Source organism: Platalea leucorodia, assembly GCF_965183815.1.
Source record: "Platalea leucorodia genome assembly, chromosome: 1".
NCBI lineage: Eukaryota > Metazoa > Chordata > Aves > Pelecaniformes > Threskiornithidae > Platalea > Platalea leucorodia.
This window is the reverse complement of record NC_138823.1, coordinates 30,037,980-30,059,513: the sequence shown is the minus strand read 5'-3', so window position 1 is coordinate 30,059,513 and position 21,534 is coordinate 30,037,980. Positions and strand designations below refer to the sequence as shown.

The following is a 21,534-nucleotide window of genomic DNA, read 5'->3' as shown; positions in this document are numbered from 1 at the left end:
GATGCTGCTCCTATTTGTATTTACAAATATGGTTCAAAAGTACCATCGAATCTAGAATCACATATTTGTTTACCATATTCAGTTATGATCTAACTCTAAGAAACAGAGGAGAGATGAAGAAGGGTATCTGGTTTTATTAGTTTCTAAAAACCCCTCACAATATGTGGTATCAGTAATGACAGAAATGAGAGACAAGATTACACTGGCATCTTTTCTACCCAAAATGTTAATGTCAGAGTCATGAGTAATCAAATGGCTACATTAATTATCTAATCTCTTTCCTGTATTTGTATTGCTTGAAGTGTATTTATAATGCTTCTGTCGCCACAGGATTTGTGAACATTTGCTTTAGGAACTGCTCCTACACATTCTGTACATGCAAGTAGGCCTTACTGGTATGCGTCATTCCACCGATTTCAGCAGAACTGTGACAGAGAGGGGCAGCTTTACGGAGCATAGCGTGGATTTATGCAAGATGCTTGAGCTAGCGCAGGTACCGTGCTGATGTGTATTATGTCCTTTTGCTGTTGCTGGCATGCCTTGCTTTTTGTCACTGCTAAGCAGCTTCACCAGGGTGCAGTATTATCTGGCTGTACTGTTTCCAGTATCCAACTTCTTCGCAAGGCTAGCTTATGGCTTTCTTTGAGGCATTGCATTCTGCCATAAAACCATAGTCCCAGATTAGAGGAGTCTGGTGCAGGCAGGAGACATAAAAGGCGGCAGCTGGAATCTACAAGTCCAGGCCAATGCCTGGCTCTCAATAGCAGCTTCTTGGCATGGGCTCAAGCCTGCAAATACTAACTGCTGAATGATCAAAGAAAATGGGTATTTGATTTTAAGAACAATGGACCTTCTATTTGTGGATGTATGTCTGTGTGTGCTTAGCATGTAGCACATACCTACTGATAGAAATAATGTGATAAATTGAAGATTCATGTAATTAAAATCCCGGTCCCTCGGTGGTGCTGCTGACTGACTTCATTTCCCTGGTAAGAACTCTAAGCAGATCTTCGAGGAAGCCTACCATGCCAAACATTGTGTCGTGCTTAATCCTGTGCTTGTCCTTTATGTGGTACTCCCTTTGACGTCAGTGGAAACTTGTCATATGAGAGTGCAGAGGAATCAGGCTGAATTGATTTTTTTTATAGTAAGATTAAATGGAAGGAAGCCTTCTGAAATGTACAGAAATCTTATTCCTTCCTACAACACAAAAGGATGTTTTCTGCTTTATTCTTTGAGGATTCTTACCTGTACAAATTCGTATATATGTGTGTTTATGAAAGACTGTCAATACACTTGGACGGCACAATCGGCAGATTTAAAAGTGATTGCTGGGAAGTATCTATAATGAGCAAACAGGGAATTCCTAATAAATTTCTAACGTGTGCATTCCCGTTTGCTGTTCTACATCACATACACTACAGCCACTTCTAAATAACTTCTGTGTATACAGTTTTGCCTCCACATTTCCATTTTGTGGTCGCTAAATCATCTTGAGTAGAGGCATGCAAATGCGAGAGGATACACACTGTGTTAATCAGTAATAAGCTTTAAATATTTTCTGCTTATACTCAAAAGAGGTCTGAGAAATGCCTTTAATTTTTATAAGGAATTTCCCAGCTGGTTCCTTTTGCTGTTAGCAACAGTAACCACATTGTATGAATAGACTTCATTGCCCCCCCCCCCCCCCCCAATAAAAACAAATGACATGCATTTTACAATGCTGAATGTAAATGATGGAGTCATTCTGGTGCTTTTATTCAAGATTTACAATGACCTCACTGACAACAGAATTTGGACCTCTGTGGTTGAATCACAACAGAATAAACCGTCTTAATAAGAAAATGGGATAAACTAATATTACAGTTACAATGTCATTCCCATAGCAAAAATTGCTCGGAGCAAGAGGACGCAGGAAGGCCTTCAAAAAGGATGACCTGCAACCCCACTCGTGTACGAGCTGCTTGGCGGGGCCAGCCAGCCCCGCTGCGGCGCAGGGACAAGGCGGCTCGGCACCCGACGGAATTCAGCCATTGGGAAAAGGGTTGTCAAGGTCTGATCCCTCCCGTCCTGCGATAAAACACCGGAGTCTTGAGCAATATAAAAACATCTAAAATATGTATTGCTCAATTTTATTCTCGCAAGACCATCCTCGGGAGCGGTAGTTGAACCGCTCTCACAGTAAGTATGTATTTCCTAAACGCTAAGAAGTGAATATAAGCACAGCTCTCCCTGCTGTCTTCTCCGAAAGTGATTAGAAAAAATACGCTATGAAGTAATAAGCAATAACGTCCTCATTCTTCTGAAGAGCGCCCATAGCTCCCCTCGGCTCAGCGCCCTGATCTCCGCCCCCAGATCCCCGTTAGTCCCTTCCAAAGCCCGGCACCTGCGGCGCCCCGCGGTCAGCGCCCCGGCTGCCGCGCCGTTCCCTCCACCCCCGGCAGGGAGCAGCAGCCGGTCGCGGCGCCCTTCCCGCACACACGCACGTACACACACACACACACACACACATACACACGCGCTCACGCTCACACACACGCACGTAACACACGCGCGCACATACGGGCGCACGCTCACGGCCGCCCCGCACCGGCTCCCGCCGCGCTGCCCCCGCCCCGCCGGCACCTCCCCAAGGTCGCGGCCGGGGTAGCGGCCGGGCGCCCGCAGGTGCGCAATGCGCGGCAGGGAAGGGGGAAGCAGGGAAGCGGGGAAGGAGGGCGGCAGGGCCGCGGCCGCCCCCTCCCTGCCTGCGGCCGCTCCGCGCCGCCCGGCTGCCGGGGGCGCTGCCGGCCGGGCGCGCCGCAGCTCCGCGGCCGCGGCGGATCGCGGATTATAAGATCCCGCTCTCTCCGCCCCCAGCGGAGTCTCCCTCCGCCCCCGCTCCCCACCCCTTTCTCCGGCCGCGGAGAAGGGCATGGAGTTGGCGGGAGCCTATAAAAGCCCCTGAGAGCCCGCCGGGGCCACGGCGCTGCGACAGCCTCCGCGGACGCCGCCGGGCAGCGCACCATGTCCCACCACTGGGGATACGGCAGCCACGACGGTGAGTGCCCGCGGGGCTCGGCCGGCGCGGCGCGGAGCGGACCCCCGCCGGCAGGGCCCCGGCGGCAGCGCCCGGGACGTGCCCGCTGCGCGTCGCGCCGAGCCCTTGGCTGAGCGGGAATGAGCTCGGTGGCACTTTTTTTTTTTTCCTGCCTTTTAACCTTGAGATGCCACCTGCGCCTGAGCAGCGAGGCAGGCGCGCCGCGCGCTCTGCCTGGAGCATCTTCTGGTTTCCTGCTGTCATTCCTTTACTTCGGGAACGGCGCAAGGAAGAGGGGAGGACGGGGCGCTGCTCCGGCAGGACGGGGTGGCCTCTAGAAGGACTCCCCGGTAAAACCCCAGCCTCGGCCTCCAAGGCTCGGGGACTGCCGGGTCCCTGCCGTGCTCCCCAGGTGGGATTTCCCCTCGTCTGTGTTGCCAGCACCGGCAGCCCGCACACATGGTACATTATTAAAGGCTGACGATAGCGTTAAAACATCCCGGTTTCTAGAGTAAGGATTATCGTTTGTAGCCCCCCAGCGTGGTGTCCTTTCCCACTGAGCCGCTTTACGCTGTCTTGCAGGACCCGCTCACTGGCACGAACACTTCCCCATCGCCAATGGGGAGCGCCAGTCCCCTATTGCCATCTGCAGCAAGTCCGCCAAGTACGACTCCTCTCTGAAGCCTCTCAGCTTCAATTATGATGCCGGCACGGCTCGAAACATCGTCAACAATGGGCACTCCTTCAACGTGGAGTTTGATGATTCTTCTGACAAGTCAGGTGAGACCTCATCTTCGTGTGCAGGGGTGGAGATGGGAGAGACTGCTACTAACGCTGCTAAAATGCCGACTGAGGCCGTAGGGCTTTTCAAAGACAAAAAATACCAAAGTGTTTTGGCTTCTGTAAGGTCAGGATTCAGCCCTTAGGATTCAGCATCAACCCTTTAGACTAGAAGGATACTGACCTCCTGGTAGGACAAAACTAAATCTATCTGGGCAGTTTTGAGCTGCCCTGCTCTAAGCTCCAGACAAGTGAATTACTTTATGTTTGTATAAATCAGAAGGATTCGGATAAGAGCTCACCTGTACAGAGAAAAAAAAAAGATTATTTGACAAGAACTATTTTAGGCACAGCTCATCATAAGCTACGAACCAAATGGTTAAAAGAAGGGGCAAAATACATCACAGGAGGAAACTGGCCTTAAAATAACAAAGGATTAGAGTTAACAACTTGAAGTAGAAATAGTTTGGAAATAGTTTTCTTGGTTATCAAAATATTATTTCATATTTCTGAAGCCAATACGCTCCCAGGTTAGCATGGAAACAGAGGAATGATTAGAAAATACCTCTTTGTTCTTCTGTAATTTAAACAAGCATTATCTGTGACATTTCTTGACGCTGGGCTTTCTAGATAAAGATAATATATCTGACACATTCCTACAAAGTTTGCTAGCAGGCAGTCGTTCCACAGCGTCTTGCTGTTCATCGTACTGTATGGTGAAATTAAGCACTGATTCCTGCAAACCTTTTCGTAATCCTTACCAAAAGGAATGGCCGCATTGATGGACAGATGGAATCCAAGCCGCAGTTACAACAAGGGTTTTGGAGGTTGTCTTTAATTGTAATTTTTCAGCTGGCTGAATTTGCAGAAATCATCACCCTGCTACAATGAATGTGCCTCTATTTTTAATTTAGACAGCAAAAACAATCCCATTGTAAGTCACTGCCTTCTCTAGACACTGCCTGATTTAGCTTGCTTGAGCAAGTGCCCTATTTTTCCTAAGCGTTTCGTTGGCAATGTCATTTAGGGAATGGTGCTGAAAACAAATGATCCATGCCTACTAAAAATGTGGGGGTTTTGCAGGTAATGTAATATAACAGTATAACAGTCTTTCGGCATTGCACTAAGAATTTGACTTTGTATTTTAATTAGTCTTTATACTGAACAATATTAAGTGGTCAGCTACAAGTGTTCACAGTTGTATAAATACATGTAGGTCCATGTATAATTTACGCAGAGCATCCACATTAATATTTGTATGGTTTAAAAAAAAAAAAAAGGAAAAAGGTATTTTGACTTCTTGGTGTTTATTTTTCTGAAACACTGAGGACCTGAAGGAGCTGAATGCATGTTCATTTTAACAGTGTCATGGGGAATAAGGTAAATGATTCAGAGTACAAAAAAAAGGGATTATGTTTTCACCAGATACATGCGAGTCTGCTCTCACTCATCCTGCTCTCGCTGTGCCCTAAGGAAACAGGTTCAGGTCCTCGCAGTATAACAAAACTATTATGTGTTCACTTTGTGTGTGCATAAGTTTGGAAAGACTGTGAAAATTAGGTTGTATTTGATAACCTGGGAGGAAAAAAATGGCAGTAACATATAATAATCTAAAGAAATGTCTGTAGGAAGGATGCTTTTTATGAGAAAAGTCGGTACAGAACCAGAACATCTGTGACAGGGATCCTCTGACAGATATGCAGTGACACAGCTTTCAGAGTGGGAGGATAGGAGATGCAAGTAGAAATATTCTCAGTAGCTCTATTAGTGAATCAGAAACTGATTATTCTTTAGAAAAAAAAGCATTAAACGGATCTCTATGAGGCCAGGTAAGGGTGGGTCCTTCAGTATCACGCTTCCTATTGAAAATTACAGTGCGTAGAATCTACCTGGCAGCACACTTAATGGCTTCATTTGTATGCAGTTAACTAGGTAACCTACTTTCCTTACACAAAATAGAGCTGTCTGACTTGACTGTGCTTGATTCACTCCTGTTTCTGAGTTTGAGACTAACTATAATGCGTGTACCCAATTCTTGGTTAGGCATCACGCGACAGTCGCAAGGAAAAACTATATGAAATGATGCGATGTGCCGGTGTGTTTTACAGAAGACAGTTGAACAAAGCCCTGTAAATACTTCCCACAGGCTGTAGTGCCTGCTGCTATGAGCTGTCCCATATGCAGTAATGACTTATCTGTGGTAGTAGGCGCAAAATGAAGTAATAAGATCATTGTGTGCAATTACTCATGTCTTGAAGATTATTCACAAACAAAGAAGTAGATCCATTCATTAAGAACCTTCAGGCTCATAACCAATGATGCTGAAGTAAACTGAAGAGCAGTTCTAGGTATTAATGTCTGTTTCATGACTCCCGCTCTTCAGGGTATGCAACGTGAGTTCTTGCAATAAAAAAATACAGGTAGTAATATTTTAGTTTTCTCATCTATTTTTACTACACTACATGTTTAGATAAAACTCTTTGAAAGTAGTTGTTACTTGTTTCTTTGATTCAGAAAATATGTAATGTGAATGCTGTTGATCACAAGTAACAACAAGCAGATATCGGAATATTCAAAATTTTGATGTAAAATATTTTTCCCCCAAATAAAAGGCACTTCCTCCCCAATGTATATTTGTTACATTACGTGTGTGCATACAAGAATACGTAGTATAAAGCTTCTGCCCGTATCAGTGAAAAACTAAAAATCTAAAAGAAAAAAATAGGATTTCTTAAAATGACATCCCGTCTCTATTCTTTAGCATAGTAAGGATGTAAAATAAAAGTTTAACTTTTTAAACAAAATAGTCTATGTGCAATTTATGTGACTAGGGTGTCTTCACAGAAGAAAATGCCACCTTCTCTGCTCTTAGAAGATCTCTTTACTAATAAGTGGAGCTTTATAGACATAACTCTTGATTCAGGTTGTAATTATACCTATGACCTAAACAGTTTTCTCTTATAATGATATTTTAACAGAGAAATGATGTTAAAATCTTTGGTAGCTTTAGAACCCGACTTTGTTTGACTTCCTTGCTAATTTAATTAGATATGCTTAGATATTACTAAGCATGCTTAGAAAAACCCTCTTCCTAAGCAATTGCCCCCAAATCTTCTATTTCAGTTCTTGTCGTACAGCCTTTGAATTGCTTGGGTTCTGTGACAACTGTTACATTCCAGAATAGACTTCTAAAGGCTCAGTCAATTCCCAAAGTGAATCCCCTTCATATTTTACAGTTACTGGTTGGTAGAAAAGGTGTACGGAAAGAAAATTCGCAAATCAGCATTGCCGTGCTTATGAACATTTTTTTGTTTGCTGACATTCCATGATTTTCTCTTAGATAAAAGGCTGCCTTCTGTCTTGTTTCACTGCAGTCTTTCAGAATGTTTTCTTGGACTTGTATGTAGAAAGTGAACAGTGAACTTCCTCTTCCAGTTGTTACTTGGTTTCTCTTCTGCTTCAGGTCTTGCAGTTGCATTCTTAGTTCTCATGTCCACCATCTGTTAATAATGGTGAAAGTTCAAGTATTTGTAGGCATTCATCTTTAAAATCTCTATAACTTTAAATAAAAGCAAAAATTCATTATGATAAAAGTGTCACTACAAATTCAGGTTCATCCACTCTTGTATCCTGGGACCTGACCTTCCACATATAAGTGAAGCAAATGGTGTTGATAACTATTAAATTATAATAATGCACTTTATTTTAGGAACCTTATAGCAGAAGAGGGTCTCATTAAGGGTACTTATTTTACCATATGAAACATTTTATATTATAGTCTGCTGTAAGGACAAGGGTATCGTTTCACTCACATTAAAAATAGAAATAAATAGCGACTTCTCAGAGCTGTAAAACCACAGGAACTGACTTTGCTTAAGAAAGCCTCAAGAGTCCGAAAGATTTTGTAACATATTACAAGATGTTCTCTATGCAAGTTTCCTGGAAAACTTTTCAGAATTCACCTAAAACCTGAAATTCAAATGGGAAATTCTCACAGCAGTAGATACTGTATTAGTATTTTCTGATCATGTGTATGAGTGAGCTTATAAAAGGAAGAAGTCAATCAGCAATTAATTTATTCCATAACAAGAATGTTAAAATATCATATTTTCACTGTAGAACCTGACAGAAATGAATTGCAACTATGGAGTAAGGCTCTAGAGACATTACTAAATGTACTAGTAATTTCTGCTGGTGGACGAGTCTCTTAATTATTTCCTTTTCCTTCATTGCTGCTGAGCTAGAGATAATATTGAAATCCAAGATAGAGTCCCAAGTAAATCTGACACTTTTGCAGATATTCAGTCGTAGTAGAACTTTAAAATTATGAGGAGACCTAGGTAAATGAAAACACTGTATTGACGTTGGAACTAGCACCCCTTGGGAGACTTTCAGTAGTTGTAATCAAATACATTGCCCAATTCTTCCTATAATTGTAAATATTAATGAGGAAGCTTCAACTGTCTTAAATTATGACTCGCTGTAAACAAACCAATTTATTTTGTTATATTTGTTATTCAACAGCCAGTGCATTAGCACTGCTTGGTTGGCAGTGAGTTACTCTGAAAGTTGTGCCACTGTTGCTCTTTTCCTACACTTCTGCCTCAACAGGTAAACTGTGGAAGAAACACACAGGTCTGCTGTCCTTAAGGCACAACTTTTAATCCAAGTCACTGCCACTGGGCTATTTTTAGGCTTCCCAGCTCTGAAGATGTAACATTAGCTATGCCAGAATAATATTGCATGTTATCAGTATACAGTCATCGATTGAAGGTCCACAATACAGTATAGCCTAAGCAATGTGCTGACCCTTCCAAATCATAAATTGGGGAACTGATTGCTTATAGTATTCAGACACCTGCCCATGTGTCACAAGTACTTTTGTGCACTGCTTGACTAGAAAGTCAGAGGTCCCAGAGGGTGTGTGATCATTAAGTCATTTCTCTAGCGAACTGGGATCACCAGAAGCTGCAAAGCCTACATAAGCAGGTGACTTGAGAATAGTTCTAGTGCTTCCAGGAACTGGAAAGGAAGATGAGAGGGCTTGAGATCAGTCCTGCATATTTTAGGCCTTCATTTCTTTACAGAGCCCAAAAGTGCCCTTCTTCACTTACATCAACTTTTTTTTTTTTTAAAACCTGCAACTTCTGAGCAGAAATTCGACATGGATTGCGTGTTTAAGAATCATGGCAGCTTCTGTCCCTTCTTCCAAATTTCTCCTCTAGAGGCACTTTTAGTGCAAAACCAGGAGAAACTAGTCAGCTGTTATCAGCTAGGGCCACTTGGAAAAGTTTATTTTTAAGACGTAATGAAGCTGTGTGCCAGATGTCACCATGACTACTCTTCCCAGCCAATATATTTGTTCATTTACTTATAGGCATGAGGGACTGCTGTGTACTTAGAGGCAATGCTGACACATTAAGTTTGTTCATCCTTCATTAGATATCAACGTAGTATGAGCACCATGTCCAATACACAGTTTTCAGTACTGTAAGCAGTCACTGAGATCAGTATTACAGCTATTACAATCAGAAAGTAAACCAATTGTTACTTTTAAGAAAATTTTAATGCTTCCAACTCAGTTCTTACAAAGTCATTGTCAGCTCATATAGCGTGAAACATGAGGATTGAAGGCTGATCAGGGACTCAGTACGGCACCTTACTTACCACCTCAGAGAATTTCCATTTAAGAGACTACATGAGAAATAAACTCCACTGGTCCCAGGGAGTGGGCAGAAAGTTAAGAACCTAAATGACTTTGTATCCTTAAGCAGGTCAGAGTCTCTCTGGCTGCTACCCAGTCTGGATGAAATAGTTCAGCTGAGGTGAATCAGAATCACTGACCTCCTGCCGATACTCACGTCTGCAGACCTACATTTTGGCAGATGTTTCATTCTGGTCTATCTCTGTGGAACATCCTTGTTGCCTTATCAGTCTAACCCTCTAGCAAGGTCAGAGTAGGTTTTTTTTTTTTCTTATGAGATACCAGTTACATAGTTTTTCTTTTGGTGAACCCCCTTATAGATGTTTTCTGCAAGTACGATCCCTACAGTCAGATGCTTGCGTGCTGTCTTGCTCCCTTGCTTATCGTGATACAGTGTCCTAGGAGGAATGTCTGAAAGAGATAACAAAGAGGGAACATCTCACGAAATGTGACACTCTGTACTCCAAGTTTCACAGAAGTGACAGCACACCCCAACTGAACTCTTCAGTCTGTCAGATGGGGAAGCCCATCCTTGCATAAGAACACAAGGCTAATCCCTGAGCATCCTCCTAAGAGCCTTTTTTGTGCCATTAATAGTGCATGGTGCTCGAGATTTCTTTTTTCTCAAGTAATGCTTCATTTACTTTGTCTCCTCAAGGCCTGTTTTCTATCATACAGATGTCTGTGTATACGCAAAAGCTTACAAAACATTAACATTAATGTATATGCCATGCATATATTTACATATACAGATACCTACAACATCATATACACGTGCACGTCGACTGTAGACTAATACAAAATCATGACTTTTTTTATGCCAAAGCAATGTGTGTGCAAGAAAGCTGTCCTCAAAGGTAGGTGCTTGAAATGTCCTGCTGCTAGGTTTTTGTTTGGTGGAATATCAATTAGAACTAAATTTCTGAAGTTTGGAGCTCTGGACATCTGTTGTGCTCTAGTGGACCCATTATTTCAGCTACTGGAAGGAGCTTTGCTATCAGTGATTTCCGCTTGAAGAACATTTTCTCATTCTGCGTTTCCTCAGAGTAACAAACTGTAGAGCAGTGTTTTTCTTACCACACCAATTTGTATGACAGGAAGGAATTCATTCTAATTCATTAAATGATCTTGTAGTTCAGCCATTTTGATTATTTCTTTGACAGGTTTATTGCCTTGATGAGATTTATTAGTCTCCTGCTACATATGTATTTCTAAGATGGTGTATGTACACTAATACTAATTTCAAAAGGAAGGGAGCTAATGATGAGATACTCAAATATGGATCAGAATTTCCCCTTCCCTCAAATAAAGGGGATGGAAAGGTTGGAATTCTATCATCAATGTGGCCTGAATCGATGTTCATGTCACAGGGGACAGGAAAGTTCCCAGCATGAATGTTGCTCTGATTCTGGATGAACTTTTACTCTGCAACAGCTGGTAGCATTTATTCATGGTTTAAAAAGCTTGTGCTGGAAAAAAATGAAGCTCTAACATTTCTACTTTGCCTTTTAAGTTTAATTTTAAATTTTACTTTTATAAGTAAGGAAAGGCTGAGAAGTATTAAAAAAATAACTGCTTAATGTAGGCTAGAACAAGAAGGGCTGTTCTGTAATTAAGCCTGCTGAATTTGTATGCATTTACGCTAATCTAATTATTACGTTTTTTTGAATGCTCTGCTGTGAGTCAAAATGAGCTAGTGCTGGATTTGAGAACCACAGAAAGAGAAAAGTAAGCAAAAACTGCAAAGAGATTTTTCTGCATCTTTTGAGTTTTACGAGACTATAGCAAACTGTATAGAGACATAACATTGCAAATGGATTTGAGAAGATTGCATGGTTCTGCTTTTCAGCATGCTTTCCATTGATTAATAATGGCAGATTAACCTGTGCTGCGCTAGTGCTTTCTGAGGCTGAGGAATGGTGGAACCTCAGTCCATTTGTACCTGCAACGAGCAGCAACTCCATTAGCCAAAGGAACTGAAACCAAAATATTGCAACTCCATGGCGTCATTTTTAAATGAAACATGGCATTGTGTGGACTAAATGATTTTGCACTGGTAAAGACATAGCAACCAATTACTTCATTTTCAAAAGGAACTAGTGCACATTACAGTCGCCGTTCTGAAAAAAAGTATTTGATTTGTAGTCCTGTGCTTGAAACAGTTATGCTTCTTGGCAACTAGCACATGCAGAAACATAAAAGTAGAATAAGATATGTTCCTATTTAATTACTTTAAGTAGCCATTCTTCTTTGTGTCACATAGCTTGGCAATACATAGGGCAAGTCTTGGTCTGTTGGCTGTTCAGTGTTGGCTACAGCATCAGAAATTACAAAGACTGCAGTGGAACATATATTCACATTTTTTAAATAGAAGTCTCCCAACATGTATTTCTAAATATATTTACCAAAGAAGGAGCCCCAGGCAAATGCGCAATTTGTCCACTGAACCCAAATTTTGCATGTGTAAGGCACACCAGTGGAAACTACTGTGTTTTACATATATCCTATATTTAATTTTCACGTATTTCAGTTTTTTAGTCAAATCCTTCCCACCCCATTGCCAAGTATCCGCGGCTGTTGTTGTCCATGCTTGCATATAATCAGAATTATTCAAACCTGAACAGACAGTGACCTTTCGTATCTGCATTTGATGTATATTCTCACACATGCACGTATTGTGATAGTGTCTAGTCTAATTGCAGACTGAGAGGAAAGCATCTTTACTTCACAGAACCATTTTGTTTGTGGCACATACACGGAGCACACTTACATGTAATGTCTGATGTCAACACTCTTCTGTCACTTTATTGTGTATATATATATATATTGATGTATACAGAGAGAGAAATTGATCTCTAAGATATATAACACTTCAAATTACATTTTAAAATATTTTTTTATTCTTAAATATTAACATCTTAAACATATAATTGTGAATTTGAGATGCTTAGGGAAAAAAAAAAAAAGAAACCACAAAGCACTGTGAAACCTTGCTCTAATAACTTAGATAAATAGCTCTATTTAATAGAACTATTTGTTATTGTTCTGTGCTTTATGCTGCACTGGAGGAGACATTGTCTGTGGCTTGAGCATTTTACAGTAATAGGGCTTGATCCTGCATATCATAATGGTGATTGGTCACAGTTTAAGTACAAGGTTAAAACTAACAAGCAGAGTAAGGGAGCTCAGGGGAACTCACTCCTGTATAATCGAAAATGTGGCTGGGCACTCCACTTACAGCAGTCCCATAGCAGGAGTAATGTCAGATAGTGGAGAGCCTGAGTAAATGCCTCATTTCCAATCAATATTTTAAAAAATCTGCCTCTGCAGGCATTGCCATTTTCACCACCATTTTTTTAAACCCATTCTTGAGGAGTAAAGGATGGGAGGGACAAGAGATTTGAATTCACATCTCTGCAATGCACTGTGCCTAGTGCTTTACATTGCTGCAACCCCTGTCTAACAGGTGTTTAGGTTTAATTTGGAACCAATAGCATTTTGCTCAATCCAATCCATCCACAGGATTTGCAGGATTAAAGCCTAAATGGATAAAGTGTCAAAAATGAAGAGACAAAGTACATTAGGAAGTGAAAGATGATTTGGTCTTCAAGTGTACTTTCATAGAATAACTCTATATGGGCCTCTTACAAAGGCTATTCTTGGCCTTTTTTTATTTATTTGGTGACAGAAAAGTTACATCCTTAGCTCTCCCCTCGTCACCTGTAATATTAGCATGCCTGTTAAGTTGCTGATGAGACACTCACTGTCAAGTCACTTATGGTTTTATATGTTTATTATTGATTTTGGCATATTACAGCAACGTACCATTGAGGACGATCTGGATTAGCATGACAGCATGCAGAGCAATGAACTGTAATTCACTTGGAAGACTTGAGATGGAAGTTCCAGTTTGAAGTGCAAAGGTTATGGGAGATGCTAATGGAGGCTCTTTGCTTTGCAGTGCTGCAAGGAGGAGCACTGGATGGAGTCTACAGGCTGGCACAGTTTCACATTCACTGGGGATCCTGTGAGGGCCAGGGGTCTGAGCACACTGTTGATGGTGTGAAGTATGATGCAGAGGTAGGACATGCTTTACCTTCTCCAGTCTTTTGTGTATAATGAGTATTTTTTTTAATATTTCACCGCAGTAGCAGCTTCTCTACAAATCTTCATAAAGCAAGAGATTGTGGAGGTTACCATAGAAGATATTGGTACACTGCCACCCCAGGACCTTGCAAGAGCAGAGATTAGAATTGGAGGACTATTGTAATTTTTTTTCAGCTACTTCATATCAAAGAGAGTACAGAAGCAGAAAATCCCACATTGATTATCCCTGTTTTTCCCCTGCTTTCTCGGTGACTCTTGAACATTATGAAGAAATAGAATTGCAGCACCTCTATACACACACATCCCCTTTTCCTGGCTTCAGTTTTTAACATCAGAGACATTTTTATAAACAACAGAATAATTGTGGGGCAGACCCTTTCATCTTTTGGTAGTAAAGAAGCAAAGGGAGCTGTGAAGAGGGCAGGTAGCAAAGTGAGACCATGCAGACACTCTGTGTAATATGCTTGAAACTCCAGATGTCCTTTGGACCACTCAAGACTGTATTACAGGCTCACTACAGAAATTGAGTGACTTCAGTGCCTTGCATCCCACCTTTCCTTGTCCCCTGTTAAGGAATCTGCCTCTGGATGCTGTGACAGACTTTTTTAAGCCTTTCATAAATGCACATCGGCTGAACAAACCTGTGGTTTGCATTAATGGATAAAAGAAATGGCGCCACAAATTCATTGGCTCTGCTGCTTTTTTCGTGAGACAAAGTAGCTTTTGTCTTATCTGAGAAACTTGCCATTGCCTTATATCTGTTCATAGTACCATAATTACTTGCTTGACTTGCAGATATGGGGAAACAGACAGATGAACTTAAATTAGAAATAACTCAGAAATCAAAAATAAAGCAACATCCTGGCTAATGTGACCTGGAGATTCATTTCGTATTCTTTTCAAAGGCTTTCCAGAAAAGGACAGGATAGTTTTTCAAAAACTCTCTAGATTGCAGGTCAGATCTGTAGTTAATGACTCTTTTCCCTGACACTGGACAATCATGTCTTTCAGTGTTGATAAGAACTCCAGAATATGTAGCATTAAAATACTATATCAAAATCCTGCAGGTTGCATGCAGGAAGACTCATGCTGAATGTAACAGGAGTTTTACCAGGCTAAAAGCAGAACAATACAGCCACAGTTTGCATTTGAAACTCAGCTGGGAATAAGAGTGAGAAGCAAAATAAAATGCATGACAGAAATCTCTTTGCATAGATGAAACTTGAAAGTAGATGAATGATTCAACAAATTCTTAGCTGTACACAAAAGTTTTTAAATCTCAGCAGTAAAACACCATCTGCTCTTAATGTTTAATAAATTACTTCCCTGCACCCTCGTTTATAAAATATTGTGGATGAAATGTCATCTTCATAGTGCCTCTTGTTTTCTTGTTCCTAGCTCCATATTGTTCACTGGAATGTAAAATATGGTAAATTTGCTGAAGCTGTGAAGCATCCTGATGGTTTGGCTGTGGTAGGCATCTTCATGAAGGTTAGTTAAACCTTTTCTTTTTGTATTATTTGGATGAGTCCAGTATGTTCATTGTGTTGCAGGGGGACCTAAGAGCCTAAAATATAGAATAAGGCAGTATTGTGTTATACTGCATAAACCCTTAGCAAACTAGATGGTGCTCCAAATTCTTGGCTTTTTGTACATATAAAAATCGTACACCAACCATGGAGTATGACTGCCGTCCATCACTGTGGCAGCCCTAAAGCAGCATACTTGCCTTCATCATGACAGTGACACTGCCATAACTCTTATCAGTGAAAGGTGATGTGCATATGAATCAGCAGTAGGACCAGCCTAAATAACACCTATTTTCCTTTTCCTGTCATTGTTAAATGTCCAGAGCATTTTGTCTTAGTTGAATTGTCTTCACAGCTAGTTGAAGAAGGTGACTGGGCCCCAGCAGTGTGCACTCTGTCCTGGGCTTACTGTGTTTTATATAGGAGGGTGACTTCTGTGAAAAAAGAACAGCTCAAGTCTAAAAATAAATCCATGCACTGTAAATGAAAATAACTTTATTCTGTCCAGTGTCCTTGGCTGACCCATTTGTGCTGACTGTCAACTGGCATGATTTTACAGAGACAGTTCCAGTCACTCCTGCAGTAATACTCCTGTTATGTAATGGAATGGTGCTGGGAAAATGTAGTATAAAATGTTTCCTTGAGAACTGTAAGAGAAACCTAAGGACATTATGAGTGTGCATGGTTATTTTCTTTTCATATGGTTTGTATTACAGGTAGGAAATGCCAAGCCTGAAATACAGAAAGTTGTGGATGCTCTGAACTCCATTCAAACCAAGGTAATGTTTGCTGTCTGTGTTGATTGACACCAGTCACAACCATACTGTGTTGTCTTCTTCAGAAAGTGGGTTTTTTTCACTTCTTCCCAGCCTGCTACAAGTATAAAAGTAAAACAAACCTTCCTGCCATCAGCACTGATGCTCCTGTAACCTTAAATGCAAAAGAGATTCAAATGAAGTTGTAGTAGGACAGGGAATACTAGAAACTGTGATCATTTTGCATCTCTGTGACTACATTTCTCTGTCTTTTAACTGCATTTGAACCTATAGGGTAGAATTCATCTTCCTAATCTAAACTACTCTTCTAGGTGCCCTTTCTAGTCAGTGGTGACAGATGCAAAAGGTTCTTCCCCTCGTTTCTGCATCTGTGGGATAAATTTCCTTCCTCCAGGAGGGCATGCTTCTCTTGGCTATTTATAGAGGGAGTCCAGATAAGAAGTTTGATCAGGATATATAACTCTTAGGAAAAAAAGCCTTTCTGTATTTTAAATATTGTGTGAAACGTGTGTGTGATCTTAAGGAGGTGAGTATTGAGAAACTAAAAGTACTTACTGAGTAATAAGGTACTTTCATAGTGCTTAAGGCCTGTGCCAATGAGAAACATGGACATGAAAGGTAAAGAATGAAACTACGCTGTCACTTCTGTCATCAGGTTCCCTTTGAGCTAAATAAATGTTGCCATTTACTGCAATGGACTCTCCAACAGGTCTCCCAGGTTCTGTATTTCCAGTGCCATCAGTGTATTTGGCATCTGAAATCTCATTGTTCCTTCAAGCAGGGTCCAATCATATCTCTAGGAGCAAGGAACATAAATTCAACATTTAAAATGAGAAACAATGTCTTGAAAGTCTTATAATATATGAAGTATATTGCTGAAAGTCTTTAATCCCAACTGTTCTGTAGGAGGCACTCAACACTGCATGCCAAATTCCATTTCTGCCTTTCTCCAATCATGGAGCTCCCCATAGGAGACTTTACTACTGCAAGCCCAGTGTGTGTATGTGGTCTCTCTCCTGATGTTAGCCCACCTACTTTCTTTATTGTAGGGGAAGCAAGCTTCCTTCACAAACTTTGACCCCACTGGACTGCTTCCTGCATGTAGAGACTATTGGACATACCCTGGCTCACTGACCACTCCCCCACTGCTTGAATGTGTGATCTGGCACGTTCTGAAGGAGCCCATCACTGTGAGCCCCGAGCAGGTAGGTCTCCAATGGATGGTGCCAGCAGATGTGTACTGGAGTTGTATTTATTGCTTTGGTTCAGCCCTCCTGGTGATCTTGGAAATGGCAGTTTATGTTACTGCAGAGTTGTGCAGGGTAATAGCTGGCATCACGTGTCAAAAATGTATATCTGAAGTGGTTATCCTCTTCTGGTAGGGCTCTGCTTCTATGTGTGGAAGTAGAGTTTGCTGTAAAATGTAAGGCTATCCTCCATTTGGACACAGTCCAGGGGTAATTTGAGGGAGTTTAAAAATTTAATCAAGCTTTCTAGATACATGATTAGAGCTGCCATGTGGTAAAAATCTGGGAAATTTGTCACATGCATGAAAGGACCATTTGCACATGCAGAGTTAGTCTAGCGTGTATTGTGAGCATCAGCAGGTTTGCTGCACATACACAAATGACCTATCTGGGTATACTTGCCCTGAAAATACTGGGTTCACCAAGCATCTGAAGAGCATGTATTCTGCATCCGCAGTCTCACACTGTAGATCTGTAGTTGGTTTGTTGATCTTCCAGCATTTCCAGGACACAGAGCTCACTTTACAAGTTCTATTCAGCACAGAACAGACTGGGAAATCCCACGCAGAATTGTGACAATCCTAACAAAACTGCATTGTTTGGAAGAGAGAAAACTTGCAGATTCCAGAAGTCTGCTGCCTGAAAAAATCCTTTCTTCTGTTGAGCAGCTTGAGGAGGATAGAGTCTTCGTAGTAGGAAGGAGCTTGTGTCAATTAAATCGCTCTGGCCTTAGCTTTCTGCACCATCCATTAGTGAAATTGCATAGAGGCAAGATTCCATCCTCAGGTTCGCATCTGTGTGCTGGGGAGATATAAATAGAATCTAGAGCCTGTAAATATGAACTAGCCCTAAAGGGCTTTAGTTTACCCTTCAAACTCTTAAATCCCTTTTATCAATGGCAGACATGCTAACAATATACGCATAATTGTAGGAGGTTTATTCAGCTGATGTGAAAAAAGTGCAACTGAGCTGTTGTGGGACTTAAGGTAATAAAAGATAGAATAAATGACAAGGAAGAACTATTGGAAATAATAATTATAGCAATTATTACCATTAATAAACTGCAAGGGAGCATTAAAGTTGACACTGTTTACTTGTTCTAAACTACTGGTATTGCTATTGATAATCCAAGGTTTGCAAATATGGTTTTATTATAGGGCAGGAGCATATTCACCAAAATAGAGTTGTTTTTCCTACTACACCTACTTTATCCACCTACAAGTGGTAAAAGACACCACTTGTTTCTCCCACACACTCCCCTCCATACTACCATCGACATTTCAAAGATGGATTTGAGATCAAAACAGTGTGTGCAGCAGCTTGCCTTTTCATTCCCAAGCTGATCAAAACAAGAAACCATAAAGCAGAGTGTTGACACTGGGTTTGAGTTGAATTGGTTTTTCAAAGGTAGATAAAAGCTGGATATTACAGCAGGGTGTAGGGAGCCTGTTACTTGCTGTAGGGACACAGCAGTTCCTGGCAGAGGTTGAGCTCCAAACTTTGTTCTGGTTGGTCCTGAAGGTAAAAACCCCTCCTGGGCTGGTCACTGCTGGGGGCCTTCCCCCTTGAATGAGGGAAAGCCTGGCCTGCAGCCTGACTCGTACAAAATGCTGTATCCCACCTACATATATCTGTCAGCAGTTCCAGCTGTCTATGTGGGATCGCATTTGAGGCAGGTTATTATTTTGGCCCAGTCTTTTTCTTAGTTAGACCTCTTAAGACATCAAGGTGCTTTTAGTACATCAGACTGTGCAAACACAGGAACAAGCACTAAAACCTTACAGTATGCTCCTATTGATGTGGAGCAGTTTTCCCTCTCACGGTATTTGAAAAGCAAGATGATCTTGAATGACATTTGGCTGCTTTAATTTGACCCAAGGAAAAGGTCTTTTTGTTTTGTTTTTTTTTGTGTGTGGGTTGTGGCTTTTTTTTTTTTTATTTCAACTGGATTAAAAAAAAAAAATCCAACTTTCAAAAGAGCCAAAACGGTACAACTTACAAAGATTCTGAAAGGGTTTAAATTCAGATCTGGATCAAGGACAAACAGCACTCTGTCCACAGAATTTAGAAAATGTGTGCCTAGGTCTTTGTTTTCTGTGCTTTCTTAGTTCTTCTTGCTAGGGTATTTTGTGGACAGGAGAGCCTGTGTCAGGGGTGGGAAATGGTGTGGATGAAATGCAGAGACACCTGAGTGGTAATGCCATCTCTAGACCATAAGTGCTGGTGAAACTTTGAGTTGGACTTCTAGCTCGAGCCTAAGGTGTATAATTCAAATAGTCCAGCTAAAACGAGTGTATGCATTTGAGGGTGTTTGTGCCTTTTTCCACAGATGTGCAAACTCCGTGGCCTTTGCTTCAGTGCTGAGAATGAGCCCGTGTGCCATATGGTGGACAACTGGCGCCCATGTCAGCCTTTGAAGAGCAGAGAAGTCAGAGCTTCCTTCCAGTAACCTCAGCGCTGAGTGTGTTAGAAATTGCTGTGTTTGTGAGGATGCCCTTTTGCTAAGCACAAATCAAACCTTTGCCATGTGTGCCCTGGCAACATCTTGTCTCCCAGATCCATTCTTTCTTTCGCTCTGCGTCTAAAATGCCAGCTAATGAAATGTGAAAGGCTCTTGGCCAAATAGGAAAGGGTTCTTAAGGTGTGGGGTTGGGGCAGGCATGGGGAGGGTGGCTGTGTGCATTTTGGTGACTGTTACTGCGACTGAAGCTTTAGTATAAGGGTATGGTGGGAGAAGATATGGTGATAGCAGAATAAGTCATTTTAAGAAACCTCATCCACAGGTGTGATAGTACACATAACTAACGATAACTTGAAGCTTTGTGAAAAGCACAGGAATACAGAATATAGCTATGATTTAGGGAAAAAAGTATTTTGAGAAAGTAAAGCAAAATGAATATTGAGAATTAGACTTCTTAGATTTTAAGAAACTGACATGTAAATATTTTTGAGACTGTTTTACATTTTTACCCATGCTATCAACAACATTGATTATGTCTTAATGGTAGTGTTGGATTTTTTTAATTAAAAATGTCCTAAATTAAGTGTTATCTTTAAAAGTTGTTATTACCGTAGAAATAATACAAAATATCTTTTCATTGAAATAATATATGCTCTAATTTAAAGAGGAAAATAATATTGTATTTTAGATAACTTCTCTAATAATAAATCTATACTTCTATTTTTGCTTCCATGCTGTTCTTTTAATTCAGGAAAGGGGTCACTAATCTGTTGGCATCATTGCATATTAAACATAATTACTAAACATATAGTATATTGGGAATTGGTTTCAATGACACTGAAGATGAATGCAAACCTATATGGGTATGTTAGGAAATTTTCTCTAAGTAGCTCCCTGATAGACAGCAGAAGGAAGTGTTAGTTTTGAGCAATCACGACAAATTATCATCAAAGTTGACTGCATAATAAAAGATGCCCTCACAAGAATTTTGAACAAAATCATACTGAAGAATGGGCTTCTCCAAACCAGTTGCTTAAACATTGCCCTTATATGACAGCCCAAAAGCAAGGTGCCTCATCTTTATGCAGAACATCTATTCAATCCGTTTCTCCAACTAGACCAAATCTTTCAAGACTGTATCCCCAGTGTTTGTTTTTTAGTCTCACAATGTCATGTCATATGAATTATTTCAACAGAAGATCTTTTCAACAGAAATGTTGCTGAGCAGACAATAGCTTCCATTAACTTCCATTGCTGGATCCTTACTAGCTGATTTCTTGTGTTTTCATGAACACATATGCAATAGATACCTAAATATAAATCTGTTCTAAATACACAGCATCCAAACAATACTGTAGGGGGCTACCCTCCTTCTCAGGCTCCTGGCTGTTGCGAGAAAAGCCATCTTCAAATCTCTCATCTCATTGGATTCTGGTCCTAGTTTTTAAGGTAATTTATTATGAACTTCCTACCCCATCAGGGATCACTTTGTAATTTATAAGATATCAGTTGGGCAGGCTAGGTTCTGAATCTCCTGGGATCTTGAAATGTGTGAGGTGGGAATGAAGCCCTCTCAGAGTGCAAACAAACATCTTTAGAAAACTCCGTCAAATCTACCCTTTTGAAAAGCTTCCCCATTTAAAAAACTCCCCTCCCCCCATCAAAAAAACCCAAACCCCAAAACCAGGACAGAAGAACAAAGTGTTCCTTTGCCACAGGTCATTTGTTCTAAATTCAGCTTTGCTGAATGGAGCTATGAAGGTACTTGTCTCCTCCTACAACAACTATGCTGACTAATTCAAGTTCTTCATGTTGAGTGGTTTGAATACTTTTCTGCCTCTTAAGTGTCACTTGCAGGCCTGAGTGCTACAAATGTGTCCCCTAAACAATGCAAGGGAGGTTACACCTCTA

General features: G+C 41.0%; 1 protein-coding gene across 1 annotated transcript; it reads left to right on the top strand.

Annotated features, from left to right (window-relative positions):
* The first annotated feature begins 2,870 nt into the window (after positions 1-2,870).
* LOC309596829 (carbonic anhydrase 2) lies at positions 2,871-20,353 on the top strand. Its single transcript, XM_082325564.1, has 7 exons — positions 2,871-3,040; positions 3,602-3,799; positions 13,465-13,583; positions 15,009-15,101; positions 15,856-15,918; positions 16,965-17,120; positions 19,492-20,353. The coding sequence occupies exons 1-7, from the start codon at positions 3,007-3,009 to the stop codon at positions 19,609-19,611; spliced, it is 783 nt and encodes a 260-aa protein (XP_082181690.1). The 5' UTR covers positions 2,871-3,006; the 3' UTR covers positions 19,612-20,353.
* Positions 20,354-21,534: the final 1,181 nt, after the last annotated feature.

Excerpts from the sequence above, each read along its gene's own strand:
- LOC309596829 (XM_082325564.1), top strand. The coding sequence starts at position 3,007 with ATGTCCCACCACTGGGGATACGGCAGCCACGACG. Across the intron at positions 3,041-3,601 it reads GGGATACGGCAGCCACGACG|GACCCGCTCACTGGCACGAA; the intron begins GTGAGTGCCCGC and ends GCTGTCTTGCAG. Across the intron at positions 15,919-16,964 it reads TGAACTCCATTCAAACCAAG|GGGAAGCAAGCTTCCTTCAC; the intron begins GTAATGTTTGCT and ends TCTTTATTGTAG.